Here is a 24,546-nt window from a genome sequence, read left to right as displayed (position 1 = left end):
ACTTCTTTTCTTTCATAAGAACATGTTTGAGCAGTTCTATCAAGTTGGGTGTATTATGTACACTGGCTGCATCTGGCTACAATGAACATCAAACCATAGTTTAGTGTTACAAATGAGACCAGGCTAGCCATGGACTCACATACCTTTCCCTCCCTTCTCTAGCACATCCATACAAAGAGATGGGAAGCTTCAGCAAAATTCTAAACTCTGGTTAATCTGTTATTAAACTATGGTACATAGGTGCCAGCTCCCTGGGGCCCTGAGCACCCACCAAATTCCCCATGTGGGGCACCCACAAATTTTGGCACACTGCATGACACCTACGGCCCTGGGCACCCACGGTTGCAGGGCCAAGCTGGCCCTCCTGCTATGGTTAGTGACAACAAACCAGTTTTATGGGCTGGAATTTGGCTTGTTTCCACCAACCATCGTTAAGATTACATGGTGGTCTAAAACAGAAGTGAATGCTTCTGAATTCCACCTGGTGATTATGCCACAGGAGGGGTGACTGTGCAAGAATGGCGCTCGCTTTGACTTGTTCTTGCAATGCTGGATTGTAGTTTAGCATTATGTCCATGCCAAGGCTCCCTCCTCAACATGTGGGATGGAGTGAAGAAGAATTGCCCCAAACCTTTCCAAGCTTTGGACAGTTTTACCTCCCCTCCCCTCTGCCTATGCCTCATTCATGATTGTTCAGGAGGGAGCCACCTTTTCCTCCAAAGAGGGTGTGTGTGTGTTGTTTTTTAAGAGGCAGTCAACCGAAGGGGGTGGGAAGGAAAATGGGGCCATTTTCCTCCTGTGAACTTCACATGCAATCCAAGCATAACTCCAAGAAAACACACAAAAGGGGGGAAAAGATGGAAGAGATTGCTTATATTCTGCTTGCATACAATTCTTAACACACACGTGTACACACACACACACACACACACACACACACACCACTGTCCTACTACAAGTTGGTTATTAAGTGATTATGAACCAATCCTGCAACCAGAGTGTAAGGTCAAGTGGATCGGTAGGCACTGAATGCCAAACAAGGACACAATTCAAGCAACTTCAAGGACCTTCAACAGAAGAGGCTTAAAGGCGACACATGCTTAATTCTTTCCCCCACTGAAATCTAGGATCGTGCCCATATGAAATAGTAGCAAAAACGAGTCCTAAGATTTCAACAAGCTGCATTTCCCACTGTGTTAAAAGATGCTCAGTTCTGGGAGACGTGGACAGAAGCAATGGTTGAGCTCTCACCGAGGTGCTGAAACTGTACCTGAACTGTACCACCTCAGATTACAGACAGGTGCTCTTTTGACTCTTTGGATAGGAGCCTAACTGAAAGCAGGTCGGAAGACATGGGCTGGGATGCAAGATTGTGGTTAGAGACTGGAGGTGATGGAGAGCAAATAACCCTTTCCTTCAGGATGCTAAACGTGTGTTGTCAAGTGTTTTGGTTTTAGTGCTGGGAATCTTTCCCCAGACATAAAAAGGTCTGGAGATGTACTTCCCACTGTTAGTGCTCTGGCTCCTATTTCTGAGGAAACTTAGGTTAAATTTCCCAAACTGTTACGGAGAAGAATCCACGACCATGCATTTGAGAAGTCTTAAAAGCGTGTCAGCGCACATGGAGAGGTAGAAAAGGCCACAATAACGCTCATCAGCAGCAGCGATTTGTACAAAGCAGGCACTTAAGAGCTCTCCTACCTGTCTTTAAACACAGTTCGTCAAAGTCTGCACAACAACTGAAGTAGCTCTTGCACAAGTTGTCGCAGCGGCAACCTGGAGGCTCTGCCTCGTCAAGTTCAAAGCACCTGTTTTTGCAGGATCCAGAAGGACTGGTCCAAGAGGAATCGGATAAGACTGTGTTGGGGGCAAAAAAGAGAAAGAGGAAACCATGAGTCAAGCAACCAGTAGCTGGCTAAAGATAACTACTTACTGCCAATCTGAGCTAACAGGCCCACTGCATTGCCCAATAAAAGAGAGGAGAAAAGAGACTGTTTAAGTCTCGTCAAACAATCTAAGAGCTGGTGTGTTCTCCAGTCACATTTTCTCATCCTGGATTAACCTGCAATGAATCAAAGCTGTATGGATTTTGTGCCAAACCAAAAATCCAAGTTTTGCATTGAAACCCCCACAGTTTCACCAAACTTATGGTAACTGGAAACTCCAGATACTGGACATAAAACAAACTGTCGAAGACCTGAGAATTATTTTGCAAAGACAGGAGGAATGGAAGGCGAGAATAGCATGGAGATGGGGACCTAGCTGTAGACAGGAGAACAGGCAAGGACCTGGAAGGCGTCAAGGCTCAAACCCTCTAGAAGTCTTGGCCAGCCAGTCACATGGACCATCTATGAGGAAGGTAGGATGCAAGTTTACAGCACAGCAAAACCAACCCTGGCTGCTTGTAGCAAGTTTCAGTGGTGGTGTGAGGGACAGGGAGGGAGATGAGGGGCAATGTGAGTTGGAGACAAGGAAGAAGCATGTTAAATGGCTCATAGCATAAAGCATTGAAAACTGGGTATTCGAGCAAAAGAGTCATTCAAGTTAAACCAAGAGCAGAAGCATTCAGCTGAAGTCATTCTTGACTTGCCATGAATAAAATGAACAGGGAAAGTAATCTAACTCATTTATACCATGTGCTGGCTAAGAAATTTTGCTCTTTACTTTCAGGTTGTCCTGCACAGGGGTGGATAATGTGCACCTCTCCGACATTTTGGACAACAACTCATCAGCCCTAGCCAGAACAGTGTCACTAAAGCACGTCAAAGTGCAAGTAGATAAATAGGTATCACTCCAGCGGGAAGGTAAACGGTGTTTCCGTATGCTGCAGCGGCTTAGTCATGCTGGCCACATGACCTGGAAGCTGTCTGCGGACAAACACCGGCTCCCTTGGCCAATAAAGCGAGATGAGCACAGCAACCCCAGAGTCGGTCACGACTGGACCTAATGGTCAGGGGTCCCTTTACCTTTACCATGATCTAAAGGCACAGTTTCGCAGTTGTCCATCAGGCTAAATTTGTTTTTCTAAAAATATTTTAAAATCCTGCAGCTACTGGTTTATGCAGCGTATAATCCAACAACTTTTGTTACACATTCCCTAGGAAGCACCCTACCAGTTTCACAGAAATCAATTGCTAAGCTTAGCATCGCCTTTCCTAATCTGGATGGTACCACATTAGACAAAACAGCACCAGAACCAAAATGGAAGTGGGTGCTCCATCGATGGATTTCTTAGGTTACCCCTTTGGCTTTTAGTCTCCTTTGCATCATCTCCTGCCAAATTACAGCGTGACATTTCACAAGACGATGACACGGTGTGCCATTTCGCTGTCTTTCAAGGATTTGATCAATGGTTTCATTTATCCATTTCATTTGGCTTACTGGCAAACCTTGAGCAGCAGAGGTCTTTGCACTTGGAACCCAGCCAGCCTGATTTTACAGCTAAGAACACCTCAAACACCCTCGGCTTGGGGGGGGGGGGTCTGCTGAAATCCATGCACAATTATTTATTTTAGGAAGCAAAACTCAGCAAGCGTTATTGCATTTCACGTAAGCGACAGCCTTGTTGCTTGTGACACTCACACAAACTAGCTACGTGTGAAGAATGGTTTCTAACATTTTCCATGTTAGAAATATCGTGTGGCCAACACATTGGACAGCTGTGCATCCACTTGATAAAGGATTTTAAAACCAAGTGACAAAAAGCAGCTGTGCTCTGTAGGTTCCCAGTGTTTGGTACGTGGATGTACCATGAAAAGTGTGATGGGGTGCTGGGGAAAGTGGTAAAAAACTGTGCTGATCAACCAGCAGGGGTCCTGACAAGGATTTTTAACATCTCCCTGCAGACTGCTTGTGTACCATCATGTTTGAAAGCAGCCACCATTGTCCCAGTCCCAAAGAAAACAGCAATTAACTGCCTAAATGACTACAGACCCATTGCATTAACATCTGTAGTGATGAAATGCTTTGAGAAATTGGTTTTTCAACACCTTAGGACATGTTTTTACCACCAGATTTTGATGAACACCAGTTCGCTTACAGGAGAAATAGGTCAACAGACGATGCCATAGCCACAGCTTTTCACCTTGCAGTGAGTCATCTGGAGAGACGGGGGAATTATGTCAGATTGCTATTTATTGATTATAGCTCAGCTTTTAATACCATCCTTCTGAACATTCTTATTAAAAAGCTGATGGACCTGGACCTTTCCCCCATCATCTATGATTGGATTAAAGACTTTCTGAGGGATCGCACACAAATAGTAAGGATTGGGCCTGTTACGCCTACCTCTCTAAAGCTCAGCACTGGCACCCCACAGGGATGTGTGCTGAGTCCCCACCTGTACTCGTTGTATACATATGACTGCATTTCATCTGATCGATCCACTGCAATTATTAAGTTTGCAGATGATATCACCATAATGGGTCTAATTAAAGGTGGAGATGAATCAGCATATAGGGAGGAGGTTCACATGGTGCCTAGATATTTGCACCTAAATATCAGCAAGACAAAGGAGATGGTGTTGGACTTTCGGAGGAAGAGAGAGGAACTAGCCCCGTTGTATATCAGGGGTGTGTGTCTGGAGAGAGTCTCTTCCTTTAAATTCCTGGGAGTTCACCTTAGTGAAGACCTCACTTGGAAAATCAATACAACCCAGGTGGTTAGTAAGGCCCAACAGAGACTCCATTTCCCTAGGGTCCTGCATAAGAATAATGTCAAACTAAAAATGATGACCTCCTTCTACCGGGCCACAATAGAAAGTGTCCTTTCATACAGTGTGGTACGCTGGTTTGACAGCCACGGACAGGAAGTCCCTACAGAGGGTGGCGAATACAGCATATGACATCATGGGTTGTCCTCGGAGTTCGCTAGATGACATCACGGGAGACTGCTGCCTCAGGAGAGTGAGGAAAATTCTTAGGGACAACTCACATCCTGGCCAGCACTTCTTTAATCTCCTACCTTTGGGCAGGAGATACAGGAGTATAGTCAGCCGCACCAACAGGTTAAAGAACAGTTTTTATCCGTGGGCTGTTGGGCTGCTGAATGGGAAAAAAATAGTGGTGTAATTGACTTCTGACAAGCACACAGAGTGTGAACAAGACTGAGTGTATGTTTTGGGGGGGAGGGGGGCTTGATAATTTCATTGCACACAGGTGGTGTAGTGACAATAGAGGTTTATTATTATTATTATTATTATTATTATTATTATTATTATTATTATTATTCAGTTTTGTTCATGCCCCTTCTGAACTTTTAAAAATGTAAAGGAACTAAATTTTTGCTGGCACGGTCTTAAACTGTGACCCACCAACCCAAGTGTCATTCACTGGTTATGCATTATGGTACGGCAACAGATTTCCAATGGAAGTTCCCATTTTTGTTGCATTTCTGGGGCAGGGGAAAGAAAAATGGGGGTGGTGCCCATTAGGCAGCCTGACCTAGGATTTCATCCTGGAATTACCTTTGCAATGGGATGTCTGCCACAGAGCAGCTCTCCCACAGCTGCCTTATCATGCCAACTGATACTGTGTGCATGTTGTGATTTTGTGGGTTCTTCTCAAGGATGTAGCAATTCCAGTGTTGGGAAGCCACTGGCTTGCAAAACACCCATGCGATGCAGGTTAAGCCCCCATGAACAAAACATCCAAAAAAAAACCCCCCTACTACTTCTGTAAGGGAGTAGGTTTGTGGCAGCAGCAGCCGTCATGAAGGTAACATATGAATTGAGCCCAACAGACATGGGTTCGGTAAAAGAAAAGTGCTATTCATTCATAACAAACGTTCTTAACAGCTCAAGTTCTCTAGTACATGCAATGGTCTATACCAAGGCTCTGGGTGAGCCAAAAGGTTCTGCAAGATCTAGACTGCCCATGCTGCTAAATGGCAATATTCTGCAGGCAGAGAAAACCCAAGCCCCACTCCTGGCAATGCAAAGTGGTTTAAGGATACAAATCAATCCTTTTAATAATGCCGCCTTGGTTTGATGGTAGACAAGGGGCCGAAACAGTAAGAATCACTCCTTGCTTTTTACTGACAAACGGGCTCTGTGAGCAGGGGGTCCTGGTTCAATCTCCACTTTAAAGGGGAGGGCTGGGAGATGCCTGCTTCCAAGACCTTGGAGAGCTGCAGGCAGTCAGCAAAGACAAAATACGAGGCTAGATGGGCCCAAGCTTTAAATAGCATTGCTTGGTCTCCTTCTCCCACCTAGGGCGATTGTGTAATATTGGTTTACCTTGCAGGACTAGGGCACAAGAAATCAACTGCTATGCACAAACATCCACAGTACGAATACTGCTGAACATTACAGTCTCCTGTATCACCACAGAGGGGAAAGTCAAGGGCAAAACTACGGCTGGTTTCACAAACGTATAGATCAGCAGTTTCCTATCTGCAAAAATGCAGTAAAAAAAGACAGGTAAGGTCATGATGCATGGCATAAAAAAAAACACCACTATAATTTGCATACTGATAATAATGCAGCACCAGTAAGGCACATACTTTCAAGCAGCAGAGATTACTATTTTGCTCCAAAGCACGCAGGAGAGAAACAAAGATCCAGGTTCGCTTTGGTGTTCAAAACTTCCCAGTACTTAAGAATATGTTTTGAGGTGCTAACCACAATAAAACTACTCATCTGGCGGCCATGAAAATGTAGGTTGAACAAGCCAATATAATGCCTATATCTAAATGAGGGAGAGAGAGTCAAAAAGGCTGTTCTGTCACATTGTCCTTTACCAGTAAATGTAACAGACAAATGAGAAACTTGAAAATCTCACCCACAGCATGTGCAAGTCAAGAAAACTGCTCACGGTATATTGCAAGCCATGCCAAGCTGCCGCAGCCTTTCAAAACACATTTCACACAGCTCAGACTTGTATCTGAAGAAGTGTATCTGAAGAAGTGTGCATGCACACGAAAGCTCATACCAAGAACTAACTTAGTTGGTCTTTAAGGTGCTACTGGAAGGAATTTTTTTTGTTTTAGCTCAGACTTCGTTAGCAAAGAGAGTAGCAAAATTCAGCTGGGGGGTACTATTTAAAAGCCCCTTTACGAAAGGTGGTTAGCATCCAGAAAGCAGTAACCTTCCAATGTCAGCTGGGCTGTTTTAATAACTCTGGCCATATGCTTGGGTGTTTTGTGTGTGTGTGTGTTTTGCAAGCACTGTATCCAGCACCTGCAAGGACGGTGCAGGCTATCTTCTGCAACAGCTGGAGAAAACATTTTCCATGTTAGCTTAGAAAACAGATGGATCAGACAGCAGAATTTGGTCAAAAGGGATGTCAAGCACTTAAATGCACAAGCCAACTCAGCAGAGGTGCAGGAGGCCTCTTGCCGCAAACGTCCAACTTGCCGTTTATAAGAGGCTCTGCCCCATCTGCAACTTCCATTACTAATAATAGGAATCATATGTGCTTATCAGAGCCTGAAGAAGGCTCCTTTGATCAGAGCATTTGTTACCAGTTAGATGCAAGTCATCCAGCAGAACAGCACGCCCTCCTTTTCACAGACCATCGTTCAGTTCTCCCATTTATGATGCTGGAACACAAGGCTTTCTGATCTCGGGTTTTCTACATCCTGCTTCCATTACTTTGATACGTTAGAAACAACCTTGGCAAGGAAAGCGCACAAACCTACACTTACACACCACTGCAATATAAACAGCAACTTGGCTGCAGTTTCTGCTTCTCAAATGCAAACAGGCTTGGGGTAGTTTAAAAAAACGAAAGAGGATGCTGCAGCCGAAACGAGGGCATGTTTTTGTGTCCACCGGAAAGGTCCGGAAGGGAACATTTAAGATCTAAGGACACTATAGACATTTGTAATCACATTGGTAGTTGACAGCCAGAAATTCCCCCACAAAACTTTTTATGTATGAAACAATCCATCTTCAGCTTCTCTAATTATTAACACTCACCACTCTAAATAACAGCGAATTCTCTGAAACTTTAAAGTCACTTTCCGGTAATATACTCAAAAGTTAAAGCTATGAGTTTAACAGGTTGAAGAAAAGTGACAGCAGTATGGAGTCAACAGTTCTGAAAAACACTGAGAACTGCAGATCTGAAAGGATGGAAACACGGGACTAGAATGAGATACTGTGTGTTGTGAGCTGGTCTCACACCCAAGAGACCAGAATTTAAATCCCCATTCAGTTATGAAGCTTATCTCTCAGCCTACCGTACATCTCACAGGATTGATGCAAGGATAAAATTCAGGAGGAGAATCATGAGTGCCACCTTGGGCTCCTTGAAGGAAGGGCAGATATGTAATCTTAGAACCTTAGAAATGTAGAATTGGAAGGGACCGCGAGGGTCATCTAGTCCAACCCCCCTGCAATGCAGGTCCCCCCCCCAATGTGAAACTCAAACCCACAACCTTGAGATTAAGAGTCTCATGCTCTACTGACTGAGCCATGTGGGCATAAAGGTCTGAAATCTACGAGGAAACATAGGCTGAGCTTCTAACAGTGGTCAACAAAAGCCTCTCAGAAGCCTCCATGTACCTCCAAATACCAGCTGCTGGGGTCAGACAAAAGGGGGTGGCAGAGGGTTCTCCAATGACATCTGACTAGCCATCATTAGAAACAAGATGACAAGTCTGATAGGTCCTTGGTCTGACCTGGTCCTTAAGGTAAACAGCCCTCCCTGCCTCATGTTTCCCCTAGCAAAAATGATATTCAGCAGTACGCTGCTTTTAACCATGGAGATTCTATTTGATTGCCATGCTCCCATTGTGTTTTCTAGTACAGCTTTTAGCTAAAAGAACAAACACCCTTTCAAATCAGTGTGGACAGACTACTGGATACACAGAGTATTCAACATCCAGCAATGAGCCATTAGCAGTATGTAATAGGGGAGGGCAATGATCAAGATAGTGCCAAGATAGTGCCGATTCGATCCCCATATAGGAAAGCTACATATTCCTGTATTGCATGGGCTTGGACTAGATGATCCTTGAGGTCACTTCCAACGCTGCAATTTTATGAGATTTAGGGTGCTTACAAACACCCCATTTTCACTTGCTGGAGGGTATGCAGAATGCAATCCTATGCAGTTACCTGGGAATAAGCCTCACTGTACACACCAGGTCCTACTTCCAAGTAAACATGCACATGGCTGCAGTCACAGCACAGAGAAGGCAAAGCACACCCACTGCCCCATTTCCCACATCTGAAATATGTATCGCGTGCATCCTAACACGGTTGAGGTCCCAACATACCTCCATTTTTTTATCCCTCTTGAAATTTAACACCATGCAACTTTAAACGAAAACCTAACCATTAGAGGACATCTGTTTCGTGCAGCACCTGTTTTCCTCAGTCCCCCTTCCTCTACCCCTCCCCGGCCTCCCAAAATTTCCTCTGCTAGTTCAGAAGTCAGCGTGATTCGCTGATAATAGGAAATCTCTTTCCATCAGTAAACACAAACTGGTCCCAATCAAACAAGAATTGCAGCACCAGAGGGGTAGACGGCGCATATCTTTAAATAAACCACCCCTCTTAACTTTTATTTTCTGCTGCAGTCGGTGTATGTATAATTTTTTTTTTGTTAAGTGACAGAATGCATTGTTCCATGTAACCACACACACAAAACCCTATATCACCCCAGACCATAATTAAATATGGTCTCATTCTCTCTCTCTCTTTTTCTCTATGTCACACACGCAGAGAGAGAAGTAAATAGGTTACCTATAAGCAAGAATGTCAACAGACTCAGGCTTTTTCACATAACCTTTGCTATAATCCAGAACGGGAGTGGGGGGGGGGGAGAGACACAGGAAAACTACATTTTGGAGCCATTTGCTCCTCCACCCTGATACATCAAGGCGTTGCAAAACAGGCAAATTAAATCATCATTGTACCTGGAAATGGGAACTCTTCCCCTTCGCCAGATCTCCGGACTCTATTGGCCGTAAATCCAATGCACACGTTCACCCCAACAGCAAAAGTGAAGAAGGATATTACCTGGGAACAAGGCGAGAGAGAGAGAGAGCGCTGGAGTTAATAAACCACCCAGGAGCCAATCTGTTTTTGTTTGTTTTTTAAAGACATTTACAATTAAAATAGAATAAACCAGCAGTTTCAACATATTCCCCTTTGCCCACAATTCCTAACTGCTGGAAAAGCAAGCTGGCCGAGTCTGAAACTTCAGAATATTAACCATCTCAGACTTCCCTGAGTGCGTTTTCTTTTCGCGCAAGGTCTCCCCCCACCAGCACCCTCGAGAGAGAGAGATCGCTTTACTCCTCCTTAAAGAAAACCCGCTCCTACCTGATGTAACTGGAGACCGTTTTTCTTTGCCATGCTCAAGAGGATTCTTGAAAAGCCTCCACAGTGGGTTCTCTTTTTCTTTAAAACTGAGCGCAGGACTCTGTTTGCTCAGTCTATTAGCTGCAGCTAATCCCACCTGGAGAGGCTGACAGCCTCGATGTGATTTGTCCAGGGCGAGATTTCATCATGTTCCACGCACAAATCGCAGCTCTCCAGTGCAAGGAGCTGAAGGCATCCTCCTTCTCGATTCCCCACCCCGCCTCCCTCCCCAAACACACACACACACACACACACCACACACACACTCTTTCATGTGGCCTCTTCTGGCAACGCACGGATTTCTTCTGTTACTGTAGCCAATAAGCCCATATTCATTTTATTCTTCTCACTGATATATGGGTTGAGAGAGAGAGAAACCAAATGTGTGTGTGTGCCTATCCTGGCCAAACTGCAGAGAGAAAAACCTCTTGCGCTACAACTTTAATAATATAATTACAATACAGCAAACTTTTTTAAAGTATGCCCACAGTGCAACCCAAAAGCATGTTGCCCACAGTGCAACCCAAAAGCATGTTTTCTCAAAGTCTTGGAGTAAGCCCCGTTGAAGATATTGTGCATTGGATTGCACTCTCATGCACTTTTTATTTGTAGAATTGGAGAGTCGGAAGGGACCTCAAAAAGTCATCTAGTCGAACAAATCGACTAGGCACAAATCTCAGCTGAAGCATCCATGACTGGTGGCCATCCGACCTCTGCTTAAAAATCTCCAAGGAAGGAGAGTCTACAATCTCCTGATTGTAAAGTTTTTCTGTATGTTTAGTCGGAATCTCCTTTCTTGTAACACCTACAACTTTCTCATACCCACCAGTGAATGAACATTTCCCCAATTCTCACATCAAAAGGTCATCATTGCCTACCCTGTTACATATTGCTGAAGACTCCTTGCTAAATGTCGGCTACTGTCATGTGTTTACAAGAGCTTATCCACACTTGATTTAAAGCCTAGAGGTGTTTATTCTTTTTGATAAAAGCCACACTACAAACACATACAGTGGTACCTCGGGTTAAGAACTTAATTCGTTCTGGAGGTCCCTTCTTAATCTGAAACTGTTCTTAACCTGAGGTACCACTTTAGCTAATGGGGCCCCTTGCTGCCGCCACACGATTTCTGTTCTCATCCTGAAGCAAAGTTCTTAACCCGAGGTACTATTTCTGGGTTAGCAGAGTCTGTAATCTGAAGCACCTGTAGCCCGAGGTACCACTGTACTGTTCTCCACATGAGACATTTCCTACAACATGTTATCAAACCTACCTTGGTATCTGCAATACACAAGCAAGGTGCGCACTGCTTGATGAGGTAATGGTGGACTAGAACCTGCTAGACCTGGTTCAAGCCCCTGCTCAGCCACGAAGCTCTCTCAATTCAACCTCTCGCTGGGTTGCGAGGAGAAGAACCATGTTTGCCACCTTGACCTTCATTAGAGGTCAACCTAACAATTAACAAAGAAAAATGTGTGCTTGTCTCTAGCATCTATCCTAAATTGCTGAGGACCACAAAGACCACCTCTCCCCACATGAACCAACCCAGAACCTGTGATCATCATCTGAGGGTCTTCTTCGTGTGCCCCCTTCATGAGAGGGTGACAACAGGAGAACTAGCCTTTTCTGGTGTGGCTCCCCATTTGTAGATTGCTCTCTCCAGGGAGGCTTGCCTGGCGCCTTTAATAATAATAATAATAATAATAATAATAATAATAATAATAATAATATATTATTTATACTCTGCCCACCTGGCTGGGTTTCCCCAGCCACTCGGTGCGGCTCCCAACAGAACAAAACTTCCAACATTAAAAACTTCCCTAAACAGGGCTGCCTTAAGATGTCTTCTAAAAGCCATATAGTTGTTTATTTCCTTGACATCTGATGGGAGGGTGTTTCACAGGGCCGGCGCCACTACCGAGAAGGCCCTCTCTTGCATATATTTAGGTGTCAGGCAGAAACATTCCTCTTCTCTCAGGCTTTTGGCTGATTAATAATAATAATAATAAATTTTTATTTCTACCCCGCCCTTCCCAGTTTAGGAAGGAGCAGGGCTATTGTTAGTTTTGTTTGTAGTTTGTAGTATGTATTTTTCATATTGTGAACCACCCTGTGATCCTCGAATGAAGAGTGGTATATAACTTTAATAGATAAAATAATCAAATCAAATCAAATACATATTTGCAGTATTATACCACTTTAACATAATAATAATAATAATAATAATAATAATAATAATAATAATAATAATAATGTCACCCATATGATCTTGGGTTGCCCCAGCCACTCCATACAGCTCCCAACAAAATATTAAAAACACAGTAAGACATCAACCATTAAAAACTTCCCTGGCAAGCATAGTTTGTTAATGGTGCAGTGAGTTGTTAGGAGAGCTACAGTAAGCAAGTTGGTGTGATATTCAATAGGAGTCTACTAACAACTCTCAGCACCCCTGACAAACTACACAGCACACCAGATTCTTTGTGGGAAACATTTGTGAATGCAGTCTTGTTGCACATCTCAACCCTGACAAGTGGCAAAGTGAACAACTCTCCCTAGCAGATATTCTATAGCTATGTGGCCTGCCTACCAACATGGACTGGAATCACAACTGTGTATTAAAAGAAATGGATTTTGTGAGAGAGCATCCCATGCTTTCAAAACACTGCTATTCGTCCTTAAAGAAAGAAAGAAAACCTTTGATAAGCAATCCTATGCACAAAGCTGATCATCACTGATGAACACAGTTGCTGCCCAAACTGTCAGTTATGAAATTTATTTGCTCAGGCAAATTTACCAAGGTAGTGGCAGCTTTTTCTTCCCGGCCTGATGAAAACATCTTTCACTAAACTGTTTACCAACAACCACACTTAAGGACGGACAGACTTGTGATTGTCGAGCCTACAGGGAGGGGTGGGGGAAAGGCTACTTTCCCAGATTATTTAATAATAATTATCAGGCGTAGAGCTTGTGCTAGTGAACCCGGTACAATCGGCTTGTGTGCTTTCAATTGAAGTCAATTGCAGCTTCTGCAATGCATAGGCAGGCACCCAGTCTGGCCCACCGAAGTCAAAGGGAGCTTTGATAATGATTGCAACGAGCCCATGGTCAAGATCACACCATGCAGCTTCATTAACCGGATGCCTGGTAGCCCACGATATTTCGAAGACTCGCCACTACCCCCAACCCTGAACCGAACACACTCGTGCAACCCTGCCAAACTCAGGACGCCTGTGACTTTCAGAGCAGGCACTGGCAGAAGCCATCTGCTGGCTTCTTCCAAACGGCAATTAACAGAAGCTGCTCCTGGCTTGACAAGTCATTTCCCCCCCCCCCCCATCCCCAGGCAGCTCTTAGTGTATACGTATATATTTTATACACACACAAATCCACATTGTGCAGCTGTGCCTTTGCCCTGTGGTTTATGTGGCAGAGCAATTACAATTCAGCAGAGGCCAAGATTTCTCGCTCAAATGATACGTTGCGTTCTACAAAGAGATGCCCAGTTTATTCTAAACCATTCGTATTTGCTTATACTGGATGGCACGGCCTAAAAACACATATAGTTAAAGCAGCACAAGGCTCTGCAGAGGCTCAGCAAGGCATAAACCGTTTTCTCACATCCTAGAAGAGCCTCTATACCCAGGATGAGGTGAGGAACCTGTGCCCTTAAGGAACTGAGGCTGAACCCAACAGCAATCAGATGATGGAGGGCAACAAGAATCCCAAGCCTGCTTTATATCTCTTTCGCACCGTGTATGTCTATGTTTTAGGGCAGAAGGGAGCCATTTTGAAAAATATTCACCCTTGGCATCGAATCACACAGAACAACTGGTGTCAATTGGCTTGCCAGGGAAAGAGACCAGCTATAGGTGGTCCAAGCCGTTTGATATCACACCCTCCAACATTTCTCTGCTGAAAATAGGGGCATCCTGTATAATAATAATAATAATAATAATAATAATAATAATAATAATAATCTTATTATTTATACACTACCTATATGATTGGGTTGCCCCAGCCACTCTGGACAGCTTCCAATATGCTCAGTTGTTTAGAGTGTGGTGCCAAGGTTGCAGGTTCGATCCCCATATGGGACGGCTGCATAGTCCTGCATTTCAGGGGGTTGGACTAGATGATCCTCAGCGCCCCTTAATTCTAAAATTCTATGATTCTATGATATAAAAACACAACAAAACACTTTTTTTAAAAAAACCTTCCCTATACAGTGGTGCCTCGGGTTACAGATGCTTCAGGTTACAGACGCTTCAGGTTACAGACTCCGCTAACCCAGAAATAGTACCTCAGGTTAAGAACTTTACCTCAGGATGAGAACAGAAATCATGCAGCGGCAGCAGGAGGCCCCATTAGCTAAAGTGGTACCTCAGGTTAAGAACAGTTTCAGGTTAAGAATGGACCTCCGGAACGAATTAAGTTCTTAACCCGAGGTACCACTGTACAGAACTGCCTTCAGTCATCTTCTTTGGCTCAGGAGTAGCACAACTCCACACCCTCCCACATTTCTCTGATGGAAATAGGGTTGTCCTAAATAAAAGTGGGGAACTCTGGGATCAAACCGGGAACCAGGGCGGCTTCTGTAAATCCAGGGCTGTCTCTGGCAAGGCAGGGGCACTTGGAGGGACTGTGATATCAGAAATCCTCCTCAGGTGCTACCACGGTGAATTGACAATTTGTTGCTCCTTTCTATGCAGGGTTGAGCGAACTTCAGGCCTAGGGGCCAAATATGGCCCCCAGGCCTCTCTGTTTGGCCCTTAGGACACTCCTCAAGTCACATCACTCCCTGGCTGGAATGGCTCCATGAATTATGACAATGCCTCTGGCTTGTCTGGGTGGTGGATGGGGAAGAATGTGTGAGTGCATATAGAGATTAGCCTACTACTGTACCTGCATAAAGCTTACACTACGGCTCCGCCCACTTTTGCCCCTGACCCCACCCATCAGTGAAATGTGGCCCCTAAGAGATTTCCCAGAAAGGAATGTGGCCCTCGGGTTCTTCGCCCCTGCTCAAACGGTATTGCAAAATCTGCCAGCTAAGTGAAAGCATCTCAATTTTACGGTCGGGCTGGCTTTACAAAAGACCACCTGTCCACCTCGCTGTTGTTGCATTTAACAAACTGAAAGTGCTCTGCGTATATTCTGTGTCATCCCAACAAGAACCCTGCAAGGTAGATCGCTAGGACTAGCACGAGGAAAGTGGGAATTTGCTATAAGGTGCATTTGTCGGCAAAAAGAAATTTGAAGCAGGGACAGCTGATAGCTGCTCTCTGCTGGGCTCTTATATGGGAAAGCACTGAAAACAGGGAGACCCATTCTCTTTGGCAAGCTGATCCTAAACGGCACGTTGGCAGAAAATGCTGTTTACTTTCAGATGAAGAGCTCTCATGTTAAACAATGTGGCTCTTGATGTTTCATAGGCGAGGACGGACTCCTAAATAGAAGTGGAGTGGCCTGCTAAGGTCTATCCAATCACAAAAGCTACAATCCCTTGAGGGCAGTCATGTGTCCTTTGCAGGAAGGAAAGGACCTCCTCTGGGGTGGGCATAACTGCCCCAGTTGCTGTTCACCCATCACAGGACCCATAGCAGCATAAACACCATACATTTAAAGCACATGCAGAGAGAGAGAGTGAGAGCTCAAAGAATCCTGGAAACTGTAGCTTCCCCCTGCAGACCTACAATTCCCAGCACCCTTAACAAACTACAGTTCTCAGGGTTCTTGGGGGTGGGGAGGCATGTACAGTGGATGCTCGGGTTGCAAACGTGATCTGTGCGGGAGGCACATTCGCAACCTGCAGCGTTCGCAACCTGCAGTGCTGCATCTGCGCATGCGCGGGTTGCGAACCAACGATTCAGCGCTTCTGCGCATATGCGACCGCCAAAACCTGGAAGTAACCCATTCCAGTACTTCTGGCTTTCAGCACATCCATAACCCGAAAAAACACAACCTGAAGCATCTGTAACCCGAGGTATGACTGTACTTTAAATCCACAGTATGTAGGCAGCCCGTGTCAACACAAATACGGTGCCAAGATTCACTTTGAGCAAGATTATATGCCAGACGTGTAAAAGGTGATTCATAAATTGACGAATAAACAACTTCTCATTTTACTTGCCCCACCTGAGAAAAAGGCAACATTGACCCAGGCCAGGGTGTACTGCTCAAAGGGTGGGCTCCTAGTCCTAGGAATATATAGATGCTGGCTTATACCAAGTTGGGCCACTAGCCCATTTATCTCAGTACTATACTGTCAACTCTGGCTGGCAGTTCATCTCCAGGGTCTCAGATGCCAGGGATTGAATTTAGGACCTTTGAAATGCAAGCGTGTGCTCTTTAGCCCCGACCTAGCCTTCTTAGGGTTTTATAGTGCCTAAAATTTGCTACGCATCTTCTTCTGAACTGGCCTTCTTGTTTCTGCTAATTCGACAGCATAAATTAAGCTGAGAAAAAATCGGCATCCAAAAGCACGGTCTTCTTTCCTCCCTGAAGTAAAACAAAAATCCTCTCACTTATATCCAGCTGTGAAGGTGGCGGTGGAAATGGTCGAGGCTGGTTTTTCGAGGGCTGCTTTCAGATAAGACACCACCATTCTATGCATTTGTGTGATTTAAAGAGCATTTGCTCCCTCTTTGGACTTGGATAGCAGTTTCAGGGTCTATAACTGCACATGGCCTGAAACAGGGGTCAGCAAACTTTTTCAGCACGGGGCCGGTCCACTGTCCCTCAGACCTTGTGGGGGGCCGGACTAAATTGGGGGTGGTGGTGAATGAATTCCTATGCCCCACAAATAACCCAGAGATGCATTTTAAATAAAAGGACACATTCTACTCATGTAAAAACACGCTGATTGCCGGACCGTCCGTGGGCTGAATTTAGAAGGTGATTGGGTCGGATCCAGCCCCCAGACCTTAGTTTGCCTACCCATGGCCTGAAACCACAATGGAGAAGGGAACTACCCCTAAATGGTGCGTCTTAGCATCAACTGCCCTCTTACCTCGCAGTATTTTGATTTCAGGATTCAGAAAACCAGATTAGAATCATAGGTCTGGAAGGTACATTGTAGGCCCATAGCTGTCAACTTTTCCCTTTTCTTGTGAGGAATCCTATTTGGAATAAGGGAATTTCCTTTAAAAAAGGGAACTGTTGACAGCTATGTGTAGGCCATCTCTTCCAATTCCCTGCCTGCTTCCAGAGTCCTGGAGTTAAAGCTTTTCCAAGAGATGGTTGTTCAGCCTCTGCTTGCAAAAAGGACCCCAGCGAGCAACTGAGTCCATTGCTCAACTGCTCTGGCTTAAGGATCCCAACCAAATTATCCATTTAATGCAGTATCATACATTTATAAACAATCATGGCTTCCTCCCCAAAGAATCCTAGAAACTGGGGTTTGTTTTGGGAGTTGTTTGGAGAACCCTATTTCTCCCACAATTTTCAGAATTCAGAATTAAACCACTCTGGAAGGCCTCGCTGAGGTTACATCCATACCATACATTTAGAGTGCATTTATTATACTTTAACAGTCATGGCTTCCACTGCAAAAATCCTGGTAACTGTGGCAGCGGCAATGAGACTGTCATCCTTCTCCTTAATCTTGGGTCACAGCAAACGTTTAAAGAACATGACTTCACCCAAAGTAGTGAACTGTAGTTTGTTACGTGTTCTTGGGTTGTAGCTCTATTAGGTGTCATCTACAGAGCCTAGGGCTTGCCGATCAGATGGTTGGCAGTTCGAATCCCCGCGACGGGGTGAGCTCCCGTTGCTCGGTCCCTGCTCCTGCCAACCTAGCAGTTCGAAAGCACCTCAAAGTGCAAGTAGATAAATAGGTACCGCTCCGACGGGAAGGTAAACGGCATTTCCATGTGCTGCTCTGGTTCGCCAGAAGCGGCTTAGTCCTGCTGGCCACATGACCCGGAAGCTGTACGGCGGGTCCCTCAGCCAATAAAGCAAGATGAGCGCCGCAACCCCAGAGTTGGTCATGACTGGACCTAATGGTCAGGGGTCCCTTTACCTTTATCTTTACAGTTCTCAGGGTTCTTTAAGGCGAAGTCATGTGCTTTAATTGTATGGTGTGCAAACATGGCGAGTGAAACAAACGCAGCAGTTCCAAATGCCTGGTGTGAAAGTACCCTTGCTCTCCTCAAAGGTATGGAATAGCATGATTTGTACTTTAGAATACCCCAGTGAGGATACAGCAGAAGACATCTCAGCAATACAGAAGGAATTCATTAAACACAAGTCCGACTCGTGCTAATTCTTATGTAAGCAGACTTTTACTGCAGGGGGTTGCATTACTAATGAACTGGCCCTTTACTGGAAGCAGGGAATGATTTCACTTTCCAAATCATTCATAGCAATCCAAAACTTTCTCGTTTGTTGTCAGTTCACATAGATGATGAATTGGACAACATTGTTTAAATGGAAGCTCTTGTTTCGTTGAATAATCAGTAAGAATGTATATTTTACTGTATTTATCGACATCATCTGTGCTCTATAATAAATGTTTCCTGTCATCCGCACTGACCTTCTCCCCCTGCCCACTGTCACCCTTCAGATACTTTGGACAATGGCCATCATACCCAATCATTAGCCATGCTGGCTCGGATGGTGGAAGTTTCACTTTAAAACATCTGGAAGGCACCAGATTGGAGAACGCTGGTCAAAAAATATATTTGTGAAAAGTGCAATTTGAGTAAGAGGCAGGGATAGAGTGGGGGGAGAGAGAAGCTGTCTTCCAGCTCTGGGGTTGCCTTTCTGTTCCATCTGAAGTACGGCTGTGGATTTGCTGGTCTGCAAAAGTGCTATGTAGTTTGCCTCCCCAACACTTGACTTGCTTATTTAACAATGACTGCTCCCCGCTTAAAACGGGGGGCGCCCTTTGCGTGGACGCGAGCAGCCCCTAGATCTGGAGCGGCTCCAACAGCATAGGCTTGTCCTTGCCTTCCCTCAGGTGGGATACCTGGAGGTCTCCGCCTACCTCAGTCATTTGCCCAATCCCACCTGGGGGAAGCATTGCCAAGGAGACCAGGCCAGGTAGGGGAGGGACTACCGGCCCACACAATAGAGGGAGGATCTTACCTGGGAATCCTCACTTACTTGACTTGCTTATTTAACAATTAAAAACCCCAAGTACTGCAGAAAGGCTTTAAGTCTCCAGTAATCTCTCCTTCAAAATGAAACCAAACCTAACAGAACTTGTGGGAGAGTTTAAGGCAGGGGTCAGCAACCTTATTCAGCCGTGGGCCGGTCCACCATCCCTCAGACCATGTGGTGAGCCGGACTATATTTTTTTGGGGGGGGGGAATGAACTAAATCCTAGGCCCCACAAATAATCCAGAGATGCGTTTTAAATAAAAGCACACATTCTACTCATGTAAAAACACCAGGCAGGCCCCACAAATAACCCAGAGATGCATTTTAAATAAAAGGACACATTCTACTCATGTAAAAACACACTGATTCCCAGACCGTCCGTGGGCCGGATTTAGAAGGTGATTAGGCCGCATCCGGTCCATGGGCCTTAGGTTGCCTACCCCTGGCTTAGTGGGTAGAGCATGAGATTGTTAGTATTAGTATTTGCATTTGCATTGTAAATAATTTCACAAAGAATAAATGGTACTGGAGAAAGGGTATGGCAGTTGGCAGTTGGTTGGTTATTCTGTTAGTTATTCTTTGACTGAGAACATGGAAGCGTGGTGACTTCAAGCAGACGCTGTCCGGAGGAGTTTGTGAGGACAGGCAAGCTATGGATTAATAACTCAGGCACTGCTATGAAGGAGTTTCGAAAACAAAATGGATTAAACCCTCTCTTGGGCTCAAAAGAGAGAAACGCATTGTATTCACACACACACACACACACACACACACACACACACACACACACACAGACACAAATAATACTTGTTGTTAAAAGACATCTGAAGGCAGCCCTGTTCAGGGAAGTTTCTAGTGTAAGATGTTGTGTTGTGTTTTTACTACAGTGGTATCACAGGTTAAGAACTTAATTCATTCTGGAGGTCCGTTCTTAACCTGAAACTGTTCTTAACCTGAAGACCACTTCAGCTAATGGGGCTTCCTGCTGCCGCTGTGCCGCTGTCACACGATTTCTGTTCTCATCCTGAAGCAAAGTTCTTAACCCGAGGTACTATTTCTGGGTTAGCGGAGTCTATAACCTGAAGCGAATGTAACCTGAAGCGTATGTAACCCGAGGTACCACTGTATTTCTTTTGTTGGAAGCTGCCAACAAGAGTGGCTGGGCAACCCTGTCAGATGGGTGGTATATAAATAATATATTATTAGTATTGTCATCTTTGTCATCAACTGTTGCCAACCTGACAAGTAAAGATATATCTTCAAGTCCTGTGTCAGGTGTCTATTTTATCACAAATAGCTAGCACCAATGCCAATAGGGATTTTGGCAAATCACAGAACAAGCAGAAGACAACAAGTGACAAATGGAAGTGTGGCTTTGCCCTCACCCCAAAACAGTGCCAGCCCTACCATTCCACAAGATGAAGATTTTTGCTGTGTACCTTTGAGCTCCTATCAGTGCAACGCTTCTGGTGACGGGACCAACAACTCTTCTTGTATTGAACTTGCTGACCCCGGATTCTCCATACAGTCCTGCTGCAGCTGTTGCGTAACTGTGAACACAAAACTCCCGTTTCCCCTATAATTTCTGCAACATCTGATGAAAGGTTGCACATGTAGCAGCTTCAGAAGCGAAGCCTCGCAAGTGGGCCACTGCTAGGGAGTTCATTCCTAAAGAGCCCCACAACTGCCAGAAACCTCGCTCAAGGTCATGGGGAAATCTGTAATTTTGTGCCACTTCTACCGCAATAAGAAACTTGAAGGAGGGGATAAAACTGAAACTTTGTTTTGAAAGAGGGGAGTAAAAGTTACATTAAAAAGTGTGCTAAGAACTAGCATTGGTTTTGGACGCAATAAATTGCCCTTTGTCTAAACATCTCACACAAACAGTGTTGATGCAGATTGCTTGCCACTTCTGCGCATTCATCTGCTGATTTTTTTTCTTTACTGCGAAAAACAAAACATAACAAAAGCAAATACAGTGGTACCTCGGGTTAAGTACTTAATTCATTCCGGAGGTCCATACTTAACCTGAAACTGTTCTTAACCTGAAGCACCACTTTAGCTAATGGGGCCTCCTGCTGCTGCCGCGCCGCCGGAGCACGATTTCTGTTCTCATCCTGAAGCAAAGTTCTTAACCTGAAGCAATATTTCTGGGTTAGTGGAGTCTGTAACCTGAAGCGTATGTAACCTGAAGCGTATGTAACCCGAGGTACCACTGTACCTTAAACAAAGATTAATCACACTACAACTGTGACAACCTAAAATTTCTTTCAATTCTTCACATAGTCCTTGTTCTTAAAAGATCTAATGTAAAAGAAATACATACACTCTTGACTCCCCTCCACCTATGTGTGACTTCAGTCTTTCATTTTTATCTTGGTTGTTGTGTTCTCAGCCTTAATTTTCCTTTATGTCTCTTGCATCCATTTCTTCCTTACCTTAACCCTGCAAGCACCACTCCTTGTGTATCAATATGTTTACCCCAGAACAATGTTTTTTCATATACTCTTTTACACAATCCCATTCTTTTATTAATTTTTGATCTAATGGTCCTCTTAGCGCTGCCGTTAATCTTGCCAAATCTATATACAGTGGTACCTCGGGTTAAGTACTTAATTCGTTCCCGAGGTCCGTTTTTAACCTGAAATGGTTCTTAACCTGAAGCACCACTTTAGCTAATGGGGCCTCCTGCTGCTGCCACGCCGCTGGAGCATGATTTCTGTTCTCATCCTGAAGCAAAGTTCTTAACCCAAGGTAATATTTCTGGGTTAGCGGAGTCTGTAACCTGAAGCATATGTAACCTGAGGTACCACTGTATTCACAAATTTTAATTTGCCATTCTCTTATTGATGGTTTATCTGGTCTATTAAAACATCACAGTCACCATGACTCAGTTTATCTTTGTGTTATATATGTGGGGTTTTGTTTTGTTTTTTCCCCAATTACTGCAAAGCTTAGAAGAGGGAGATGTATGCATGCCTCTTGCTGGTTAGAACAATACTTTTTGTTTTCCCCGAGAAAGAAAAATAACTGAAACATTGTTGGCAAAAACAATAGATAATGTTTCCTTATTTGGTTTTTAAAATAATTTGTAACAGAGAATCTACTCAATTGTATTTCATATCCCGAAGAAGAGATGGTGCACACATGGAAGTAACTAAGAGACAAGCTGTGTGGTTTTTATTGTATCCCAGCAAGTCCCCAGAATTTACATCCAAGGACACCGGAGCTTCTTATAATTGCATACTGCCAAGATGAAGAATGGCAGGGTGCCTGCAGATGTTATTCTATTAAATAAAAAGAAACAAAAGTGACACCTTTTCGGTCCTAGTTTAAGAGCTGAGCCATTTGGTCACTGAAACAGTTGATCTTAATGTTGTTGTACAAACCATACATTTAAAGAACATTTTCACCTCCAAATAATCATGGGAACTGCAGTTTGCTAATCACAGAGCTACAATTCTCAATAAAATCCAGTTCCCAGTATTTTTTTGGGGGGGGGGTTTGGGTTGGGGTTAGGGAGGTGCTGTAAATGTCCACAGCCTAAGATTTGCTGCTCAGTTAAGCAGACTATATATATATATGAGCAAATCAAATCAAATGGAACTGTTTCTGTACATCATTGCCCTGAGATTCTACCATTGGCCAGTTTTGGGAACCAAATGTCTTTGTTTTTAAAGACACAGAGCAGTTGCACCATATCAAACCTGTCTATTGTCATAGGAGAAACTGAGAAATTGAAAGAGAAATCTAGAACAGTATGTCAATAGCCAGTGTGGTGTAGTGGTTAAGAGCGGTAGTCTCCTAATCTGGGGAACCGGGTTTGCTTCCCCGCTCCTCCACATGCAGCTGCTGGGTGACCTTGGGCCAGTCACACTTCTCTGAAGTCTCTCAGCCCCACTCACCTCACAGAGTGTTTGTTGGGGGGGGAGGAAGGGAAAGGAGAATGTTAGCCGCTTTGAGACTCCTGAAGGGGAGTGAAAGGCGGGATATCAAATCCAAATCCAATAGGGTGCAAGAATAATTAAAGAAACTGTACTGTTTTATAGAATCATAGAATTGTAGAGTTGGAAGGGACCCCAACAGTAATTATTATTGTTGTTGTTGTTGTTGTTATTTATTTATACCCCGCCCATCTGGCTGGGTTTCTCCAGCCACTCCACAATAACCTATTAAACATGTCTTCTAAAAAGCTAGTCTAGTCCAACCCCCTGCAATGCAGGTGTCTTAACTAAAGCATCCATGCCAGATGGCCATCCAACCTCTGCTTAAAAACCTCCAAGGAAGGAGAACCCACAACCTCCAAAGAGAGACCATTCTACTGTTGAGCAGCTCTTGCTGTCATAGTTCTTCCTGATGTTGGGTAATAACCTCCCTTCTTCTAACTTGAAGCCACTGCCATGAGTCCTACCCTCCAGAGCAGGAGAAAACAAGCATGCTCCATCTTCCATGTGGCAGCCCTTAAGATATTTGAAGATGGCTCTCCTATCTCCGCTCAGTCTCCTCTTTTCCAAGCTAAACATATGCAGCTCCTTCAACTTTTTTTATTTCACAAATAAAAAAAAGCAAAGCGTTTTAAAAACTGCAGTTTTCCTGGGGAAAATTCCGAAATCTCTCACCCGATTCTGCCCCCAAACAGATGGCTGTTTCTTGGCACAACTGAGCCTTCCCCAAGCTGGTGTCCTCCAGATGTTTTAGACTACAACTTCCATCAGCCCCAGCCAGCAGAGTTATGGAACGGGTCGGGGAACGCTGGCGTAAACAAACACGTGTCACTTTCCTCCACATCAGCAGATAGCTTTCCAAGCCCAGGCATTTTTCTGCACCAGGCATTTAAAGCACCAACTTTAACAGTGATGACTTTCCCCAAAGGACCTTGGGAACCGTGGTTTGCTTAGAGTTCTTAAAGGTAAAGGGACCCCTGACCATTAGGTCCAGTCGCAGACGACTCTGGGGTTGCGGCGCTCATCTCGCTTTACTGGCCGAGGGAGCCGGCATACAGCTTCCGGGTCATGTGGCCAGCATGACTAAGCCATTTCTGGCAAACCAGAGCAGCACATGGAAAGGCTGTTTACCTTCCTGCTGGAGCGGTACCTATTTACTTGCAATTTGATGTGCTTTCGAACTGC

General features: G+C 44.5%; 1 protein-coding gene across 4 annotated transcripts in view; it reads right to left on the bottom strand.

Annotated features, from left to right (window-relative positions):
• Window positions 1-24,546, bottom strand: part of ENPP2 (ectonucleotide pyrophosphatase/phosphodiesterase 2) — an 82,014-nt gene that overhangs the window by 47,135 nt on the left and 10,333 nt on the right. Inside the window, exons 1-3 of one of the 4 annotated variants that reach the window (XM_028736238.2) lie at window positions 10,274-10,486; window positions 9,865-9,967; window positions 1,702-1,857 (exon numbers count right to left, since the gene is read on the bottom strand). In XM_028736238.2, coding sequence (XP_028592071.1) covers window positions 1,702-1,857; window positions 9,865-9,967; window positions 10,274-10,306 — 292 coding nt within the window. In that variant the 5' untranslated portion in view covers window positions 10,307-10,486. Of the gene's footprint in view, window positions 1-1,701; window positions 1,858-9,864; window positions 9,968-10,273; window positions 10,487-24,546 lie in introns of those variants that run through there. The other 3 variants (XM_028736234.2, XM_077932754.1, XM_077932756.1) reach the window with 3 other exon arrangements.

This window comes from Podarcis muralis, chromosome 8 (assembly GCF_964188315.1).
Source record: "Podarcis muralis chromosome 8, rPodMur119.hap1.1, whole genome shotgun sequence".
NCBI lineage: Eukaryota > Metazoa > Chordata > Lepidosauria > Squamata > Lacertidae > Podarcis > Podarcis muralis.
This window is presented reverse-complemented; position numbering and strand designations above follow the sequence as displayed.